Source organism: Scyliorhinus canicula, chromosome 19, assembly GCF_902713615.1.
Source record: "Scyliorhinus canicula chromosome 19, sScyCan1.1, whole genome shotgun sequence".
Taxonomy (NCBI): Eukaryota; Metazoa; Chordata; class Chondrichthyes; order Carcharhiniformes; family Scyliorhinidae; genus Scyliorhinus; species Scyliorhinus canicula.
In genome coordinates, this window is record NC_052164.1 from 2,259,163 (window position 1) to 2,281,084 (window position 21,922).

The window sequence follows — 21,922 nt, forward strand, 5'->3', positions numbered from 1 at the left end:
TCCCTGATATTGAAGCGGGATAAAGACCCCGTGCAGTGCGGGTCCTACAGGCCTATCTCGCTTCTGAACGTGGATGCCAAGTTGCTGGCAAAGATCCTGGCAGCTAGAATAGAGGATTGTGTGCCAGGGGTAATCCATGAGGACCAGACGGGGTTCGTGAAGGGGCGGCAGCTCAACACGAACGTGCGGAGATTGCTGAATGTAATTATGATGCCGGCAGTGGAGGGGAGGCTGAGATAGTGGTAGCGCTGGACGCGGAGAAGGCATTCGATAGGGTGGAGTGGGAGTACCTGTGGGAGACGTTGGAACGGTTTGGGTTTGGGGAAGGCTTTATTAAGTGGGTGAAGCTGCTCTACTCGGCCCCGACGGCGAGTGTAGTGACAAACGGGAGGAGGTCGGAGTATTTCGGGCTCCACCGAGGGACCAGGCAGGGATGTCCCCTATCCCCCCTACTTTTCGCACTGGCGATTGAACCGTTGGCGATGGCACTGAGGGGTTCAGGGGGGTGGAGAGGACTGACTAGGGGAGGGGAGGAACATCGAGTATCGCTGTATGCGGATGATCTACTGCTGTACGTGGCAGACCCAGAAGGGGGAATGCCGGAGATAATGGAACTATTAGCAGAGTTTGGGGACTTTTCAGGGTACAAACTAAATTTGGGCAAAAGCGAGGTTTTTGTGATACACCCGGGGGACCAGGGAAAGGGTATTGGGAGACTCCCCTTCAAGCGAGCAGGAAAGAGCTTTAGGTACTTAGGGGTGCAGGTGGCAAGGAACTGGGGGACCCTCCACAAGTTGAACTTTTCCAGGCTGGTGGAACAGATGGAGGAGGAATTTAAGAGGTGGGACATGGTACCGTTGTCGCTGGCGGGGAGGGTGCAGTCAATCAAAATGACGGTCCTCCCAAGGTTCTTGTTTTTATTTCAGTGCTTGCCCATCTTCCTCCCTAGGGCCTTCTTCAAAAAGGTGACGAGTAGCATCATGAGCTACGTGTGGGCGCATGGCACCCCAAGGGTGAGGAGGGTCTTTTTGGAGCGGAGTAGGGACAGTGGAGGGCTGGCACTACCCAATCTTTCGGGGTACTACTGGGCGGCAAATGTGTCAATGGTGCGCAAGTGGATGATGGAAGGGGAGGGGGCAGCTTGGAAACGAATGGAGAGGGCGTCCTGTGGCAACACAAGCCTGGGGGCCCTAGTAACGGCACCATGGCCGCTCCCCCCCACGAGGTACACCACGAGCCCGGTGGTGGCGGCCACCCTCAAGATATGGGGGCAGTGGAGGCGACATAGGGGGGAAATGGGAGGTCTGTTGGCGGCGCCAATAAGAGGGAACCATAGATTCATCCCGGGGAACATCGACGGGGGATTTCAGAGCTGGTACAGGGTGGGCATACGGCAGCTGAAGGACCTGTTTATAGAGGGGAGGTTTGCGAGCCTGGGAGGGCTGGAGGAGAAGTTTGAGCTCCCCCCGGGAAACATGTTCAGATATTTACAAGTGAAGGCATTTGCTAGACGGCAGGTGGAGGGGTTCCCCCTGCTCCCCAGTAAGGGGGCGAGTGATAGGGTGCTCTCGGGGGTCTGGGTCGGAGGGGGGAAGATATCAGACATCTACAAGATAATGCAGGAGGCGGAAGAAGCATCAGGGGAGGAGCTGAAAGCCAAGTGGGAAGGGGAGCTGGGAGAGCAGATAGAAGACGGGACGTGGGCGGATGCACTGGAGAAGGTCAATTCTTCCTCCTCGTGTGCGAGGCTGAGCCTCATTCAATTTAAGGTGCTGCATAGAGCTCACATGACGGGGACAAGGATGAGCCGGTTCTTTGGGGGTGAGGACAGGTGTGTCAGATGTCTGGGAAGCCCAGCGAACCATGTGCATATGTTCTGGGCATGTCCGGTGCTGGAAGGGTTCTGGAAGGGGGGTGGCAAGGACGGTGTCGAAGGTGGTGGGGTCCAGGGTCAAACCAGGATGGGGGCTTGCGATCTTTGGGGTCGGGGTAGAACCGGGGGTACAGGAGGCTAGGGAGGCCGGAATACTGGCCTTTGCATCCCTAGTGGCTCGACGAAGGATATTAATTCAATGGAAGGACGCGAGGCCTCCAAGCGTTGAAACTTGGATTAACGATATGGCTAGCTATATTCAGCTAGAAAGGATCAAATTTGCCCTGAGAGGGTCGGTACAGGGATTCTCCAGGCGGTGGCAACCTTTCCTTGACTTTTTAGATCAGAGATAGACGTTCGGGGTCGTGGCAGCAGCAACCCGGGGGGGGGGGGGGGGGGGGAGGGGGGGGAGGGAGGGAGGGGGGGGGGGGGAGGGAGGGGAGGGGGGGGGAGGGGGGGGAGGGGGGGGGGGAGGGGGGGGGAGGGGGGGGCAGCAAGGGTCGTGGGGGGACATGCACGACTGTAACGCGGGCAAGTCTGCTCGCTGCTCATGTCTGAAACTGTAGGCTGCCTTGTTTGTTAAGGTTGCCTGGGGGGGGGGGGGGGGGGGGGGGACTGGTGCGCGCGAGAGGGCGGGCGAGGGAGGGACATTTGCCTAGAGGGATTGTGTTGTAAATAATTTAAAAATTAGTAGGGGTAAATGTTTGTATGGAAAAACTCTTTCAATAAAAATTATTTAAAAAAAAAAAAGAAAGGATCTTGTTGGAAAACATTGACCGAATGTATAAAATCCACATGGTCTCATATCTTACCCGGAGACATGGCACAGAATTGTGCAGTGGAGGAAAATCCCGGGGATCGAGGTGGGAAGCTGGGTGCTGAGTGTGTCTGTCCAGCATCAAGTATGTTGCATCTGGGATTATGGAGCTGCAGAGAAATCACATTAGAAATAAGTAATTATTCAAATAGTTGGGACTGTGTGTGTTTGAAAAGGAGAATATCATCCTGCAGTGAAATCTCTCGAGTTTGCCTACAAAGCCATGCTCATCAGTCTGAGCTATGCTGTGGTGTACAGAAAGCTTCACACACTCAGTCCTGGCACATTGAGTGGAGCCCAGGAACACCAGGGCATCCGCAGAGTATCTTACTGACATGAAGCTTCCTATTGGCTGGCGCCACTTTGCTCATTGGGAAGAGAGGAGATCAGGAGCAAATAGAGAATTTTTATCATCTTTTGAAGGTGAAGTGAAGTTCACTGATGGGGTGGGCGGAAAAGATCACCCAATAGTATTTGGGGGTTGGGAGGGGGGGAGTTAACTCCCGCTCAGTGTCCAGGCCCAACGTTTATCACTCAACCAATGTCACTGAAACAGACTATCTCAGGGGTGGGCAAACTTTTCCAGGCAAGGGCCACATTCAGAAATTCACAATTTTAAAGGACTGTATAGTATATTAAGTAAAATAATTAATATTTTAAATAGCCAAAATAAAAGGTCTTTAAAGAAAAAAAAGCACATTTATTTGAAAAACAAAGTAACTCAGTAAGTAACAGAACAATGTCAATGAGAATGATGCATCTGACTGCAGTCATTTACCAGTTTGTTGAAATCAGGTGTCAAGTTGCTTGTGCTGATCCTTAACAGTGACAGAAGCACAGCCCGGCCGAGTCAACGATAAAAACGCGCGTAGTGGGGTAGATGAGTGGGGCTGCCTTATTGGTCGGTTTAGTTGGGTGTGCGACCAATAGGAGTCCAGGTTACAAACAATAATAAGGCTTATTGTTTGTAAACTGGACTCCTATTGGTCACACACCCAACTAAACCGACCAATGAGACAGCCCCACTCATCCACCCCACTACGCGCGTTTTTATGCGGCCTGCCAATGAGGTGCCCGGAATCATTACCGGCATTTTTGAAAAGCCGCCGGGGAAAAGCCGCTGAAGTAAATGCGCTTATTCAATAAGCCCATTTACTTCAGCAGCTTTTCCCCGGCGGCTTTTCAAAAATGCCGGTTATGATTCTGGGCACCTCATTGGCGGGCCGCATAAAAACCATTGTCGGGCCGCATGCGGGCCGTAGTTTGCCCACCCCTGGGCTATCTGGTCAGTATCCCATTTGTGGGATTTGGTGTGTGCAAATTAGTTGCTGTTTTTGCAACATTACCACAGTGACTACTCTCCAGACACACCTCAATGGTTGGAAAGCACTTTGTAGAGGGCTAGGTGCTGAGGGACGCACTAAAACTTGGGGCAGCTGCAGAGGCTCAGTGGGGGGAAGATCACCGTCAAAGACCTTTCAGCCAGAGTGAACCGAGGCAGTGTGGGGGGGGGGGTGTGGCATTATATAGAACCCCCTCGGGCTAACTAACGCACACTGAATGCTCACGGTGGATATTTCAGTGTCATCATTATATTGAAGGACCTCAGATTGAACCTTGATCGGTGTGGACCAAACACCATTTGTGATGACCATTCTGAAGTGACTTTCAGTACAAAGTATATTTTTGCAAAAGAAAGGTTTTAGGATTGTGCTGACATGAAAGATGCTCGAGAACTGGGAGCCTTTTTAAAAATAATTTCTTTAACCCTTCAGACTAAAAGAGATTTGTTTGCAAGAGGAAAGTCTGTGAGTAAAAGTCCGTCAATAATGTGATTTAGCAGGAAAGATCAATCTGTGCTTCTGGATGAACAGGTAGCGTATTTACGTGTTTACTCACCACTCTGTGATTTGTACTGCAGTGTGCGAGGGCAGTGGTTTGAATGGACAGTGCCGGCACGTCTGGCTGCCGTTCAGCATTGGTTGATGTACCGCCATTGTCCTGGCTGCTTCTCATTTTTCTCGAATCCCATTCATCATAAATCAGAATTCCTGGAGCAAGGATGCAGAAAAGTCAAATTCTATCACCCATTTGGACCCAACAGAACAGAGACAGGCTATTGGGGCCTGGGATCACAGGGTCAGGAAAAGGCCTGGAGATGGGACTGGAGCAAGGACAGTTAACTTCTCCATTCTCACGTCACCGTAAATCACGACAGGTCCCGCATGATGTGCACCTGGTGAGAAGCATCCACCAGAGGCACCCAGGTGAGTAGAGCTCCCAGAGGGGTGGGGGGTGAGGGGCCCTTAGAACTTCCCTCTGGCACTGCTCCTTGGAAATGTAGTCCTGACACATCCAACCGTGAATGGTGGTTGGTGGACAATTAAACAACTCACTGGAGGAGGAGGCTCCACAAATATCCCCATCCTCAATGATGGAGGAGCCCAGCACCTCAGTGCAAAAGACAAGGCTGAAGCATTGGCAACAATCTTCAGCCAGAAGTGCAGAGTGGATGGTCTATCCCGGTCTCCTCCGGAGATCCCCAGCATCACAGATGTCTTCAGCCAATACGATTCACTCCACGGGATAACAAGAAACAGCTAAAGGCACTGGATATTGCAACAACTTTGGGCCCTGACAATATTCCGGCAATGGTACTGAAGACTTGTGCTCGAGAACTTGCCGCACCCCTAGCCAAGCTGCTCCAGTACAGCTACAACACTGGCATCTACACGGCAATGTGGGAAATTGCCTGGGTATGTCCTGTACACAAGGAACAGGACAAATCCAAACCAGCCAATTACCGCCCTATCAGTCTACTCTCCAGTCTACTTCCCATTATCAATATCCTGGGGGTTTCCATTGATCGGAAACTGAACTGGACTATTTATATTTATACTGTGGCTACCAGGGCAGGACAAAGGCTCGGAATCCTACGGCGAGTAACTCACCTCCTGACTCCACAAAGCCTGTCCACCATCTACACTGCACAAGTCAGGAGTGTGATGGAAACTCTCCAGTTGCCTGGATGAGTGCAGCTCCAACAACACTCAAGAAACTCAACACCATCCAGGACAAAGCAGCCCCGCTTGATTGCTCCTCCTTCCATAAACATTCACTCCCTCCACCATCGATGAACAGTGGCAGCCGTGTGTGCCATCTATAAACACCCGGCAGAACTCACCAAGGTTCCTTAGTCAGCACCTTCCAAACCCACAACCACTACCATCTAGGAGGACAAGAGTAGCAGATACCTGGGAACCTCACCACTTACCCAGGTTATACCCCTGGTACTGACCCCTGACACTGACTAATCACTTGAAAAACTTGGTTGCTGGCAGAGATTGTTCCATCAGAATCCCCCCCACGCCGCCACCACCCCGCCCCCACCAACATGATGCCATGGATCCTGCCCCCACCCCGCCCCCACCCTGCCATCACCCCGCCCCCACCCGCCCCACCCCACCCCCACCCCATCCCCACCCTGCCCCCACCCTGCCCCCACCCGGCCCCCACCAACATGATGCCATGGATCCTGCCCCCACCCCGCCCCAACCCTGCCACCACCCCGCCCCCACCCTGCCACCACCCCTCCCCCACCCTGCCCCCACTCCGCCCCCACCCCGCCCCCACTCCGCCCCCACCCTGCCCCCACTCCGCCCCCACCCCGCCCCAACCCTGCCCCCACCCCTCCCCACCCTGCCCCCACCCCGCCCCCACCCCCACCCGGCCCCCACCAACATTATGCCATGGATCCTGCCCCCACCCCACCCCAACCCTGCCCCCACCCCTCCCCCACCCTGCCCTGCCCCCACCCCACCCCCACCCGGCCCCCACCAACATTATGCCATGGATCCTGTCCCTGGCTAAGAAAAGGACAGGATCAGAAATCCACCCCATTTGCAAACCCAGAGCAGAAAATTGTGAAAAATCTACACTTGGACTGGGATCAGGATTGGTATGGGACTGGGATCAGGATTGGTATGGGACTGGGATCAGGATTGGTATGGGTATGGGACTGGGATCAGGATTGGAATGGGACTGCGATCAGGATTGGAATGGGAATGGGACTGGGATCAGGATTGGTATGGGACTGGGATTGGGATCAGGATTGGTATGGGACTGGGATTGGGATCAGGATTGGTATGGGACTGGGATCAGGTTGGAATGGGAATGGGACTGGGATCAGGATTGCTATGGGACTGGGATTGGAATCAGGATTGGTATGGGACTGGGATCAGGATTGGTAAGAGACTGGGACTGGGATCAGGATTGGTATGGGTATGGGTATGGGACTGCGTTAGGAATTTGAATTGGATTTGGGGGTGGGAATTGGCTGATGTTTGTGATTTGGGTGAACCAGGTTCTGAAGTGCAGTCCAGTCGAGTAGTGTTGAACAATATTCAAACTCAGAACAACTTGTATTTCTCCAACAGCTCCCATTTAATAGTTGGTGTTTATTTGTCACACTGTGTACACTAGGAGTTGGTGTATTTATTACACTATGTACACTCGGAGTTGGTGCATGTATCACACTGTGTACACTCGGAGTTGGTGTATTTATCACACTGTGTACACTCGGAGTTGGTGCATGTATCACACTGTGTACACTCGGAGTTGGTGCATGTATCACACTGTGTACACTCGGAGTTGGTGTATATATCACACTGTGTACACTCGGAGTTGGTGTATGTATCACACTGTGTACACTCGGAGTTGGTGCATGTATCACACTGTGTACACTCGGAGTTGGTGTATTTATCACACTGTGTACACTCGGAGTTGGTGTATTTATCACACTGTTTACACTCGGAGTTGGTGTGTATTTGTCACACTGTGTACACTCGGAGTTGGTGTATATATCACACTGTGTACACTCGGAGTTGGTGTGTATTTGTCACACTGTGTACACTCGGAGTTGGTGTATTTATCACACTGTGTACGCTCGGAGTTGGTGTATGTGTCACACTGTGTACACTCGGAGTTGGTGTATTTATTTAATTGTATACACTCGGAGTTGGTTTATTTATCTCACTGTGTACACTTGGAGTTGGTGTATTTATCACACTGTGTACACTCGGAGTTGGTGTATTTATCACACTGTGTACACTCGGAGTTGGTGTGTATTTATCACACTGTGTACACTCGGAGTTGGTGTATTTATCACACTGTGTACACTCGGAGTTGGTGTGTATTTATCACACTGTGTACACTCGGAGTTGGTGTGTATTTATCACACTGTGTACACTCGGAGTTGGTGTATTTATCACATTGTGTACACTCGGAGTTGGTGTATTTATCACACTGTGTACACTAGGAGTTGGTGTGTATTTGTCACACTGTGTACAGTCGGAGTTGGTTTATGTGTCACACTGTGTACACTCGGAGTTGGTGTATTTATCACACTGTGTACACTCGGAGTTGGTGTATGTATCACACTGTGTACACTCGGAGTTGGTGTATTTATTACACTGTGTACACTCGGAGTTGGTGTGTATTTATCACACTGTGTACACTCGGAGTTGGTGTATATATCACACTGTGTAAACTCGGAGTTGGTGGATATATCACAGTGTGTACACTCGGAGTTGGTGTGTATTTGTCACACTGTGTACACTCGGAGTTGGTGTATATATCACACTGTGTAAACTCGGAGTTGGTGGATATATCACAGTGTGTACACTCGGAGTTGGTGTGTATTTGTCACACTGTGTACACTCGGAGTTGGTGCATGTATTACACTGTGTACACTCGGAGTTGGTGTATTTATCACATTGTGTACACTCGGAGTTGGTGTATTTATCACACTGTGTACACTCGGAGTTGGTGTATTCATCACATTGTGTACACTCAGAATTGGTGTATTTATCACACTGTGTACACTCGGAGTTCGTGTGTATTTGTCACACTGTGTACAGTCGGAGTTGGTGTATGTGTCACACTGTGTACACTCGGAGTTGGTGTATGTATCACACTGTGTACACTCGGAGTTGGTGTATTTATTACACTGTGTACACTCGGAGTTGGTGTATTTATCACACTGTGTACACTCGGAGTTGGTGTATTTATTACACTGTGTACACTCGGAGTTGGTGTGTATTTATCACACTGTGTACACTCGGAGTTGGTGTATGTATCACACTGTGTACACTCGGAGTTGGTGTATGTATCACACTGTGTACACTCGGGGTTGGTGTGTATTTATCACACTGTGTACACTCGGAGTTGGTGTGTATTTATCACACTATGTACACTCGGAGTTGGTGTATTTATCACACTGTGTACACTCGGAGTTGGTGTGTATTTGTCACACTGTGTACACTCGGAGTTGGTGTATTTATCACACTGTGTACACTCGGAGTTGGTGTATATATCACACTGTGTAAACTCGGAGTTGGTGTATATATCACACTGTGTACACGCGGAGTTGGTGTATATATCACACTGTGTACACTCGGAGTTGGTGTATATATCACACTGTGTACACTCGGAGTTGGTGTATGTGTCACACTGTGTACACTCAGAGTTGGTGTGTATTTGTCACACTGTGTACACTCGGAGTTGGTATATTTATCACACTGTGTACACTCTGAGTTGGTGTATGTGTCACACTGTGTACACTCGGAGTTGGTGTGTATTTGTCACACTGTGTACACTCTGAGTTGGTATATTTATCACACTGTGTACACTCTGAGTTGGTGTATTTATCTCACTGTGTACACTCGGAGTTGGTGTGTATTTGTCACACTGTGTAAACTCGGAGTTGATGTATTTATCACACTGTGTACACTCAGAGTTGGTGTATTTATCACACTGTGTACACTCGGAGTTGGTGTATTTATCACATTGTGTACACTCAGAATTGGTGTATTTATCACACTGTGTACACTCGGAGTTGGTGTATGTGTCACACTGTGTACACTCGGAGTTTGTGTGTATTTGTCACATTGTGTACACTCGGAGTTGGTGTATGTATCACACTGTGTACACCCGGAGTTGGTGTGTATTTGTCACACTGTGTACACCCGGAGTTGGTGTGTATTTGTCACACTGTGTACACTCGGAGTTGGTGTGTATTTATCACACTGTGTACACTCGGAGTTGGTGTATTTATTACACTGTGTACACTCGGAGTTGGTGTATTTATCACACTGTGTACACTCGGAGTTTGTGTCTGTATCACACTGTGTACACTCGGAGTTGGTGTATTTATCACATTGTGTACACTCGGAGTTGGTGTATTTATCACACTGTGTACACTCGGAGTTGGTGTGTATTTATCACACTGTGTACACTCGGAGTTTGTGTCTGTATCACACTGTGTACACTCGGAGTTGGTGTATTTATCACATTGTGTACACTCGGAGTTGGTGTATTTATCACACTGTGTACACTAGGAGTTGGTGTGTATTTGTCACACTGTGTACAGTCGGAGTTGGTTTATGTGTCACACTGTGTACACTCGGAGTTGGTGTATTTATCACACTGTGTACACTCGGAGTTGGTGTATGTATCACACTGTGTACACTCGGAGTTGGTGTATTTATTACACTGTGTACACTCGGAGTTGGTGTGTATTTATCACACTGTGTACACTCGGAGTTGGTGTATATATCACACTGTGTAAACTCGGAGTTGGTGGATATATCACAGTGTGTACACTCGGAGTTGGTGTGTATTTGTCACACTGTGTACACTCGGAGTTGGTGTATATATCACACTGTGTAAACTCGGAGTTGGTGGATATATCACAGTGTGTACACTCGGAGTTGGTGTGTATTTGTCACACTGTGTACACTCGGAGTTGGTGCATGTATTACACTGTGTACACTCGGAGTTGGTGTATTTATCACATTGTGTACACTCGGAGTTGGTGTATTTATCACACTGTGTACACTCGGAGTTGGTGTATTCATCACATTGTGTACACTCAGAATTGGTGTATTTATCACACTGTGTACACTCGGAGTTCGTGTGTATTTGTCACACTGTGTACAGTCGGAGTTGGTGTATGTGTCACACTGTGTACACTCGGAGTTGGTGTATGTATCACACTGTGTACACTCGGAGTTGGTGTATTTATTACACTGTGTACACTCGGAGTTGGTGTATTTATCACACTGTGTACACTCGGAGTTGGTGTATTTATCACACTGTGTACACTCGGAGTTGGTGTGTATTTATCACACTGTGTACACTCGGAGTTGGTGTATGTATCACACTGTGTACACTCGGAGTTGGTGTATGTATCACACTGTGTACACTCGGGGTTGGTGTGTATTTATCACACTGTGTACACTCGGAGTTGGTGTGTATTTATCACACTGTGTACACTCGGAGTTGGTGTATTTATCACACTGTGTACACTCGGAGTTGGTGTGTATTTGTCACACTGTGTACACTCGGAGTTGGTGTATTTATCACACTGTGTACACTCGGAGTTGGTGTATATATCACACTGTGTAAACTCGGAGTTGGTGTATATATCACACTGTGTACACGCGGAGTTGGTGTATATATCACACTGTGTACACTCGGAGTTGGTGTATATATCACACTGTGTACACTCGGAGTTGGTGTATGTGTCACACTGTGTACACTCAGAGTTGGTGTGTATTTGTCACACTGTGTACACTCGGAGTTGGTATATTTATCACACTGTGTACACTCTGAGTTGGTGTATGTGTCACACTGTGTACACTCGGAGTTGGTGTGTATTTGTCACACTGTGTACACTCTGAGTTGGTATATTTATCACACTGTGTACACTCTGAGTTGGTGTATTTATCTCACTGTGTACACTCGGAGTTGGTGTGTATTTGTCACACTGTGTAAACTCGGAGTTGATGTATTTATCACACTGTGTACACTCAGAGTTGGTGTATTTATCACACTGTGTACACTCGGAGTTGGTGTATTTATCACATTGTGTACACTCAGAATTGGTGTATTTATCACACTGTGTACACTCGGAGTTGGTGTATGTGTCACACTGTGTACACTCGGAGTTTGTGTGTATTTGTCACATTGTGTACACTCGGAGTTGGTGTATGTATCACACTGTGTACACCCGGAGTTGGTGTGTATTTGTCACACTGTGTACACCCGGAGTTGGTGTGTATTTGTCACACTGTGTACACTCGGAGTTGGTGTGTATTTATCACACTGTGTACACTCGGAGTTGGTGTATTTATTACACTGTGTACACTCGGAGTTGGTGTATTTATCACACTGTGTACACTCGGAGTTTGTGTCTGTATCACACTGTGTACACTCGGAGTTGGTGTATTTATCACATTGTGTACACTCGGAGTTGGTGTATTTATCACACTGTGTACACTCGGAGTTGGTGTGTATTTATCACACTGTGTACACTCGGAGTTTGTGTCTGTATCACACTGTGTACACTCGGAGTTGGTGTATTTATCACATTGTGTACACTCGGAGTTGGTGTATTTATCACACTGTGTACACTCGGAGTTGGTGTATGTGTCACACTGTGTACACTCGGAGTTGGTGTATTTATCACACTGTGTACACTCGGAGTTGGTGTATTTATCACACTGTGTACACTCGGAGTTGGTGTATGTGTCACACTGTGTACACTCGGAGTTGGTGTATTTATCACACTGTGTACACTCGGAGTTGGTGTATTTATCACACTGTGTACACTCAGAATTGGTGTATTTATCACACTGTGTACACTCGGAGTTGGTGTATGTGTCACACTGTGTACACTCGGAGTTGGTGTATTTATCACACTGTGTACACTCAGAATTGGTGTATTTATCACACTGTGTACACTCGGAGTTGGTGTATTTATCACACTGTGTACACTCGGAGTTGGTGTATTTATCACACTGTGTACACTCGGAGTTGGTGTATGTGTCACACTGTGTACACTCGGAGTTGGTGTATTTATCACACTGTGTACACTCAGAATTGGTGTATTTATCACACTGTGTACACTCGGAGTTGGTGTATGTGTCACACTGTGTACACTCGGAGTTCGTGTGTATTTGTCACACTGTGTACAGTCGGAGTTGGTGTATGTGTCACACTGTGTACACTCGGATTTGGTGTATTTATCACATTGTGTACACTCGGAGTTGGTGTGTCTGTATCACACTGTGTACACCCGGAGTTGGTGTGTATTTATCACACTGTGTACACTCGGAGTTGGTGTATTTATCACACTGTGTACACTCGGAGTTGGTGTATTTATTACACTGTGTACACTCGGAGTTGGTGTATTTATCACACTGTGTACACTCGGAGTTGGTGTATTTATCACACTGTGTACACTCGGAGTTGGTGTATTTATCACACTGTGTACACTCGGAGTTGGTGTGTATTTGTCACACTGTGTACACTCGGAGTTGGTGTATTTATCACACTGTGTACACTCGGAGTTGGTGTGTATTTGTCACACTGTGTACACTCGGAGTTGGTGTATTTATCACACTGTGTACACTCGAGTTGGTGCATGTGTCACACTGTGTACACTCGGAGTTGGTGTATTTATCACACTGTGTACACTCGGAGTTTGTGTCTGTGTCACACTGTGTACACTCGGAGTTGGTGTATTTATTACACTGTGTACACTCGGAGTTGGTGTATTTATCACACTGTGTACACTCGGAGTTGGTGTATTTATCACACTGTGTACACTCGGAGTTGGTGTATTTATCACACTGTGTACACTCGGAGTTGGTGTATGTGTCACACTGTGTACACTCGGAGTTGGTGTATTTATCACACTGTGTACACTCGGAGTTGGTGTGTATTTATCACACTGTGTACACTCGGAGTTGGTGTATTTATCACACTGTGTACACTCGGAGTTGGTGTATTTATCACACTGTGTACACTCGGAGTTGGTGTATGTGTCACACTGTGTACACTCGGAGTTGGTGTGTATTTATCACACTGTGTACACTCGGAGTTGGTGTATTTATTACACTGTGTACACTCGGAGTTGGTGTGTATTTATCACACTGTGTACACTCGGAGTTGGTGTATTTATTACACTGTGTACACTCGGAGTTGGTGTATTTATCACACTGTGTACACTCGGAGTTGGTGTATTTATCACACTGTGTACACTCGGAGTTGGTGTATTTATTACATTGTGTACACTCGGAGTTGGTGTGTATTTATCACACTGTGTACACTCGGAGTTGGTGTGTATTTGTCACACTGTGTACACTCGGAGGATGTGTGTATTTATCACACTGTGTACACTCGGAGTTGGTGTGTATTTATCACACTGTGTACACTCGGAGTTTGTGTATGTATCACACTGTGTACACTCGGAGGTGGTGTATATTTATTAGCTGGTATTAAACGATGATAATCGGACTGTAGATTGTCAATGGAAACACTGTGCCCTCTGTCAATATTGACCTTCCATAGGGAGAGACAGGAAACATTATAAAACAAAATAATCTTTACAGTGGCAACGGAGTGACTCGGGTCCAAACATGCTTAAAATGAACACGCTAACACTTGCAAATATCCAGATTGTGTGAATTGAATCTATTCCATTCTCCCCACCCTGCTGTCACACGCGTGCTGTCTGTACTGCTGTTTCCCTCCCCTTTGAGCTTCAGTACAGGTAGCAGAGTTAAGATTATGCCATCTCGGAGATTATCACAGCCAAGAAATCGCTTGCTCTTTCCCATTGATGCACATTCACGGATTGTTAGGAGAGCGAGCAGCGAGCAGCGAGCTGCGAGCAGCGAGCAGCGAGCAGCGAGCAATGCCCTGATCTCTGCCTGTTTATTCCTGCCCCATACTGGCATTTAACTTTCTGTAGCCTCCAAAAACAGACCCAGTTAATGAGATCACCTTATTGCACAGAACAAGAGTGAGTCTCAAACTTTCAAACTGTGTGACTGGCACAGGAAATCTGGGATAAAAACAAAACATGGCCAGGGTGCCAGGTTGGCATTGCCAAGGTGCCTGGGTGCCAGGAGAGCCAGGGTGCCACCCTGTCCTGTCCCCGACCACCCAGAGGTTTCTGATGGCCTGAGCGACCCCCCCCTTCCCCCCCCCCCCCCCCCCCCCCCCCCCCCACTCCTGGTCCACGTTTGTGTGGAGCAGTACTTAATGGCGCCCTGGCCAGGTCTCCCAGGCTCGGCCTCCCTAACAGCACAGTGGGTGTACCTACACCTCATGGATTGCAGTGGATCAAGAAGGCAGCTCATCACCAGCTTCAGAAGGGCAACTCGGGCTGGGCAATAAATGCTGGTTTAACCAGCAACGCCCACATCCCGTAAATTAATATTTTAAAAAATCAATCTGCTTCACAGCGGAAGCCCAAAGCATCAGGAGCAAGTGTTTTGGGACCTCATCACTCAGAAACACGTTCAGTAGTTATCTCAGCAGCAAATGTGTTCCCCTACCCAGTCCAGCTCACAGAGCTTTGCCAGGTTAGATTCTTTACCTGGGTTGTGTACATCCAATGGGGTCTCCTCGGTGCTCCTGTCCAGGAAGGTGTTGTTGCTGCTCGACAGGTAGCTTTTCTTGCCACAGGTACTGATAGGTTGAAAGGTGGGATCCAGTTCTAAAATTAGGCTGTTGAGGTTTTCAATTGTTGCGTCTAAGGTTGGAGATAAGGGGTCGTTTCCAGCACAGTTCGGTTGCGAGGTTTCCATCTTCCTCCAGTATTGCTCCGAGGTTTTGGTGACCTGGTGGGAACCGTGGTGCGGTTTTACCTGAGCGGCAGAGGATCGCCGCACTCCGGCATGGATCGGAGGCTTCTGACTGCTGACTGACTTCACCAAGAAGGTTGGGGATCTGCCCAGTTCAGGCTGGGAGCTGCTCTGTGATTGGCAGCTGGGATATGGGGGTGACATTGTGACCTCCCGGCAGACCCACTGCTCGGATGGATGGTGGCTGTAGGATTCTGACCCAGATACAGAGCCTGGCCCTGGACAGGCTGCTCTCAAGTGGCTGCGATGGGCAGAGGCCCCGTTCAGGATGACAGTCTCTATCTGAGGGGAGACACACCGATTCTGGCTTCTGTCCACGTGAATGGTGTGATTCGACATGATGTCAGAGAGGAAACTCCCGTCCTTCATCAGTGACTCAGAACAAAGGTGTCCTCACAAACTCTGATTGCAACTTCCTCTTGGACGTTGGGTTGACCAATTCGGTGTTTCCACAAACCTGGAAAAACAGAGAACATCTTTAATGACTTGCAATCAATGTTAAATATAACCATTCTACACAAGCTCAACACACGCTGTGGAAGGAGCTTTAGTACATTATTGAGAGGCGAGGTCAGTGGTATGAAAAAATGAAAATAGCTTATTGTCACGAGTAGGCTTCAATGTAGTTACTGTGAAAAGCCCCTAGTCGCCACATTCCAGCGCCTGTTCGGGGAGGCTGGTACAGGAATTGAACTGTGCTGCTGGCCTGTCTTGGTCTGCTTTCAAAGCCAGCGATGTAGCCCTGTGCTAAACCAGCCCCTGACAGCACTTCAATGACAATATTGTCACTGGATTAGTAATCCAGAGACCCAGGGTAACGCTGTGGGGACCCAGGTTTAAATCTCACCACGGCCTGCACGTGACTCCAGCCCCACAGCAATCTGGCTAACAATGTGGCCCAGAAAGCCATTCAGTTCAAGAGAAATCAAGGAGGGGCCATGCGTCGCCACGTCACGCCACGCCCCGCAACCCCACACCACGCTATGTCACGCCACGCCTCTCCTCGTCTCTCCTCTCCTCCAAACTGCTTCCAGGTCAGGGTTTATAGGCTGTGTGGAGCTCCAATTGGGAGGAAGCTTCGCCCCCATTTCACCTGTGTAGCTCACACACTGAGGCAGGTGCAGGCTGGATTTCTCTGAGCTAATGCTGCTCCTGGCTGTAACCCTGCTCCCGGTCCTGCTGTTCCTGGCTGTAACCCTGCTCCCGGACCTGCTGCCTCAGGCTGTAACCCTGCTCCCGGACCTGCTGCTCCTGGCTGTAACCCTGCTCCCGGACCTGCTGCTCCTGGCTGTAACCCTGCTCCCGGACCTGCTGCCTCAGGCTGTAACCCTGCTCCCGGACCTGCTGCCTCAGGCTGTAACCCTGCTCCCGGACCTGCTGCCTCAGGCTGTACCCCTGCTCCCGGACCTGCTGCCTCAGGCTGTAACCCTGCTCCCAGACCTGATGCCTCAGGCTGTAACCCTGCTCCCGGACCTGCTGCTCCTGGCTGTAACCCTGCTCCCGGACCTGCTGCCTCAGGCTGTAACCCTGCTCCCGGACCTGCTGCTCCTGGCTGTAACCCTGCTCCCGGACCTGCTGCCTCAGGCTGTAACCCTGCTCCCGGACCTGCTGCTCCTGGCTGTAACCCTGCTCCCGGACCTGCTGCTCCTGGCTGTAACCCTGCTCCCGGACCTGCTGCTCCTGGCTGTAACCCTGCTCCCGGACCTGCTGCCTCAGGCTGTAACCCTGCTCCCGACCCTGCTGCCTCAAGCTGTAACCCTGCTCCCGGACCTGCTGCTCCTGGCTGTAACCCTGCTCCCAGACCTGCTGCCTCAGGCTGTAACCCTGCTCCCGGACCTGCTGCTCCTGGCTGTAACCCTGCTCCCGGACCTGCTGCCTCAGGCTGTAACCCTGCTCCCGGACCTGCTGCCTCAGGCTGTAACCCTGCTCCCGGACCTGCTGCTCCTGGCTGTAACCCTGCTCCCGGACCTGCTGTTCCTGGCTGTAACCCTGCTCCCGGACCTGCTGCTCCTGGCTGTAACCCTACTCCCGGACCTGCTGCTCCTGGCTGTAACCCTGCTCCCGGACCTGCTGCCTCAGGCTGTAACCCTACTCCCGGACCTGCTGCCTCAGGCTGTAACCCTGCTCCCGGACCTGCTGCCTCAGGCTGTAACCCTGCTCCCGGACCTGCTGCCTCAGGCTGTAACCCTGCTCCCGGACCTGCTGCCTCAGGCTGTAACCCTGCTCCCGGACCTGCTGCTCCTGGCTGTAACCCTGCTCCCAGACCTGCTGCCTCAGGCTGTAACCCTGCTCCCGGACCTGCTGCTCCTGGCTGTAACCCTGCTCCCAGACCTGCTGCCTCAGGCTGTAACCCTGCTCCCGGACCTGCTGCTCCTGGCTGTAACCCTGCTCCCAGGACCTGCTGCCTCAGGCTGTAACCCTGCTCCCTGACCTGCTGCTCCTGGCTGTAACCCTGCTCCCGGACCTGCTGCCTCAGGCTGTAACCCTGCTCCCGGACCTGCTGCTCCTGGCTGTAACCCTGCTCCCGGACCTGCTGCTCCTGGCTGTAACCCTGCTCCCGGACCTGCTGCTCCTGGCTGTAACCTGCTCCCGGACCTGCTGCTCCTGGCTGTAACCCTGCTCCCGGACCTGCTGCTCCTGGCTGTAACCCTGCTCCCGGACCTGCTGCTCCTGGCTGTAACCCTGCTCCCGGACCTGCTGCCTCAGGCTGTAACCCTGCTCCCGGACCTGCTGCTCCTGGCTGTAACCCTGCTCCCGGACCTGCTGCCTCAGGCTGTAACCCTGCTCCCGGACCTGCTGCCTCAGGCTGTAACCCTGCTCCCGGACCTGCTGCTCCTGGCTGTAACGCTGCTCCCAGACCTGCTGCCTCAGGCTGTAACCCTGCTCCCGGACCTGCTGCCTCAGGCTGTAACCCTGCTCCCGGACCTGCTGCCTCAGGCTGTAACCCTGCTCCCGGACCTGCTGCTCCTGGCTGTAACCCTGCTCCCGGACCTGCTGCCTCAGGCTGTAACTCTGCTCCCGGACCTGCTGCCTCAGGCTGTAACCCTGCTCCCGGACCTGCTGCCTCAGGCTGTAACCCTGCTCCCGGACCTGCTGCTCCTGGCTGTAACCCTGCTCCCGGACCTGCTGCTCCTGGCTGTAACCCTGCTCCCGGACCTGCTGCTCCTGGCTGTAACCCTGCTCCCGGACCTGCTGCCTCAGGCTGTAACCCTGCTCCCGGACCTGCTGCCTCAGGCTGTAACCCTGCTCCCGGACCTGCTGCCTCAGGCTGTAACCCTGCTCCCGGACCTGCTGCTCCTGGCTGTAACCCTGCTCCCGGACCTGCTGCCTCAGGCTGTAACCCTGCTCCCGGACCTGCTGCCTCAGGCTGTAACCCTGCTCCCGGACCTGCTGCCTCAGGCTGTAACCCTGCTCCCGGACCTGCTGCTCCTGGCTGTAACCCTGCTCCCGGACCTGCTGCCTCAGGCTGTAACCCTGCTCCCGGACCTGCTGCCTCAGGCTGTAACCCTGCTCCCGGACCTGCTGCCTCAGGCTGTAACCCTGCTCCCGGACCTGCTGCTCCTGGCTGTAACCCTGCTCCCGGACCTGCTGCTCCTGGCTGTAACCCTGCTCCCGGACCTGCTGCTCCTGGCTGTAACCCTGCTCCCGGACCTGCTGCTCCTGGCTGTAACCCTGCTCCCGGACCTGCTGCCTCAGGCTGTAACCCTGCTCCCGGACCTGCTGCCTCAGGCTGTAACCCTGCTCCCGGACCTGCTGCTCCTGGCTGTAACCCTGCTCCCGGACCTGCTGCCTCAGGCTGTAACCCTGCTCCCGGACCTGCTGCCTCAGGCTGTAACCCTGCTCCCGGACCTGCTGCCTCAGGCTGTAACCCTGCTCCCGGACCTGCTGCCTCAGGCTGTAACCCTGCTCCCGGACCTGCTGCTCCTGGCTGTAACCCTGCTCCCGGACCTGCTGCCTCAGGCTGTAACCCTGCTCCCGGACCTGCTGCCTCAGGCTGTAACCCTGCTCCCGGACCTGCTGCTCCTGGCTGTAACCCTGCTCCCGGACCTGCTGCCTCAGGCTGTAACCCTGCTCCCGGACCTGCTGCTCCTGGCTGTAACCCTGCTCCCGGACCTGCTGCTCCTGGCTGTAACCCTGCTCCCGGACCTGCTGCTCCTGGCTGTAACCCTGCTCCCGGACCTGCTGCCTCAGGCTGTAACCCTGCTCCCTGACCTGCTGCCTCAGGCTGTAACCCTGCTCCCGGACCTGCTGCCTCAGGCTGTAACCCTGCTCCCGGACCTGCTGCTCCTGGCTGTAACCCTGCTCCCGGACCTGCTGCCTCAGGCTGTAACCCTGCTCCCGGACCTGCTGCCTCAGGCTGTAACCCTGCTCCCGGACCTGCTGCTCCTGGCTGTAACCCTGCTCCCGGACCTGCTGCCTCAGGCTGTAACCCTGCTCCCGGACCTGCTGCCTCAGGCTGTAACCCTGCTCCCGGACCTGCTGCCTCAGGCTGTAACCCTGCTCCCGGACCTGCTGCCTCAGGCTGTAACCCTGCTCCCGGACCTGCTGCTCCTGGCTGTAACCCTGCTCCCGGACCTGCTGCCTCAGGCTGTAACCCTGCTCCCGGACCTGCTGCCTCAGGCTGTAACCCTGCTCCCGGACCTGCTGCTTCTGGCTGTAACCCTGCTCCCGGACCTGCTGCTCCTGGCTGTAACCCTGCTCCCGGACCTGCTGCTCCTGGCTGTAACCCTGCTCCCGGACCTGCTGCCTCAGGCTGTAACCCTGCTCCCGGACCTGCTGCCTCAGGCTGTAACCCTGCTCCCGGACCTGCTGCCTCATGGCTGTAACCCTGCTCCCGGACCTGCTGCCTCAGGCTGTAACCCTGCTCCCGGACCTGCTGCCTCAGGCTGTAACCCTGCTCCCGGACCTGCTGCCTCAGGCTGTAACCCTGCTCCCGGACCTGCTGCCTCAGGCTGTAACCCTGCTCCCGGACCTGCTGCCTCAGGCTGTAACCCTGCTCCCGGACCTGCTGCCGCAGGCTGTAACCCTGCTCCCGGACCTGCTGCTCCTGGCTGTAACCCTGCTCCCGGACCTGCTGCCTCAGGCTGTAACCCTGCTCCCGGACCTGCTGCCTCAGGCTGTAACCCTGCTCCCGGACCTGCTGCCTCAGGCTGTAACCCTGCTCCCGGACCTGCTGCTCCTGGCTGTAACCCTGCTCCCGGACCTGCTGTTCCTGGCTGTAACCCTGCTCCCGGACCTGCTGCCTCAGGCTGTAACCCTGCTCCCTGACCTGCTGCCTCAGGCTGTAACCCTGCTCCCGGACCTGCTGCTCCTGGCTGTAACCCTGCTCCCGGACCTGCTGCTCCTGGCTGTAACCCTGCTCCCGGACCTGCTGCTCCTGGCTGTAACCCTGCTCCCGGACCTGCTGCTCCTGGCTGTAACCCTGCTCCCGGACCTGCTGCCTCAGGCTGTAACCCTGCTCCCGGACCTGCTGCCTCAGGCTGTAACCCTGCTCCCGGACCTGCTGCCTCAGGCTGTAACCCTGCTCCCGGACCTGCTGCTCCTGGCTGTAACCCTGCTCCCGGACCTGCTGCCTCAGGCTGTAACCCTGCTCCCGGACCTGCTGCCTCAGGCTGTAACCCTGCTCCCGGACCTGCTGCTCCTGGCTGTAACCCTGCTCCCGGACCTGCTGCCTCAGGCTGTAACCCTGCTCCCGGACCTGCTGCTCCTGGCTGTAACCCTGCTCCCGGACCTGCTGCTCCTGGCTGTAACCCTGCTCCCGGACCTGCTGCTCCTGGCTGTAACCCTGCTCCCGGACCTGCTGCTCCTGGCTGTAACCCTGCTCCCGGACCTGCTGCCTCAGGCTGTAACCCTGCTCCCGGACCTGCTGCCTCAGGCTGTAACCCTGCTCCCGGACCTGCTGCCTCAGGCTGTAACCCTGCTCCCGGACCTGCTGCTCCTGGCTGTAACCCTGCTCCCGGACCTGCTGCTCCTGGCTGTAACCCTGCTCCCGGACCTGCTGCCTCAGGCTGTAACCCTGCTCCCGGACCGGCTGCCTCAGGCTGTAACCCTGCTCCCGGACCTGCTGCCTCAGGCTGTAACCCTGCTCCCGGACCTGCTGCCTCAGGCTGTAACCCTGCTCCCGGACCTGCTGCCTCAGGCTGTAACCCTGCTCCCGGTACCTGCTGCTCCTGGCTGTAACCCTGCTCCCGGACCTGCTGCTCCTGGCTGTAACCCTGCTCCCGGACCTGCTGTTCCTGGCTGTAACCCTGCTCCCAGACCTGCTGCTCCTGGCTGTAACCCTGCTCCCGGACCTGCTGCCTCAGGCTGTAACCCTGCTCCCGGACCTGCTGCTCCTGGCTGTAACCCTGCTCCCGGACCTGCTGCCTCAGGCTGTAACCCTGCTCCCGGACCTGCTGCTCCTGGCTGTAACCCTGCTCCCGACCTGCTGCCTCAGGCTGTAACCCTGCTCCCGGACCTGCTGCCTCAGGCTGTAACCCTGCTCCCGGACCTGCTGCTCCTGGCTGTAACCCTGCT

At 53.0% G+C, this 21,922-nt stretch overlaps 1 protein-coding gene across 1 annotated transcript in view; it reads right to left on the reverse strand.

Moving 5' to 3' along the window:
* Positions 1 to 15,859, reverse strand: part of LOC119954468 (tensin-4-like) — a 54,384-nt gene extending 38,525 nt beyond the window's left edge. Inside the window, exons 1-3 of the mRNA XM_038779693.1 lie at positions 15,139 to 15,859; positions 4,590 to 4,741; positions 2,686 to 2,800 (exon numbers count right to left, since the gene is read on the reverse strand). Of these exons, the coding sequence (XP_038635621.1) occupies positions 2,686 to 2,800; positions 4,590 to 4,741; positions 15,139 to 15,775 (904 nt within the window). The 5' untranslated portion in view covers positions 15,776 to 15,859. The remainder of the gene's footprint in view (positions 1 to 2,685; positions 2,801 to 4,589; positions 4,742 to 15,138) is intronic.
* Positions 15,860 to 21,922: the final 6,063 nt, after the last annotated feature.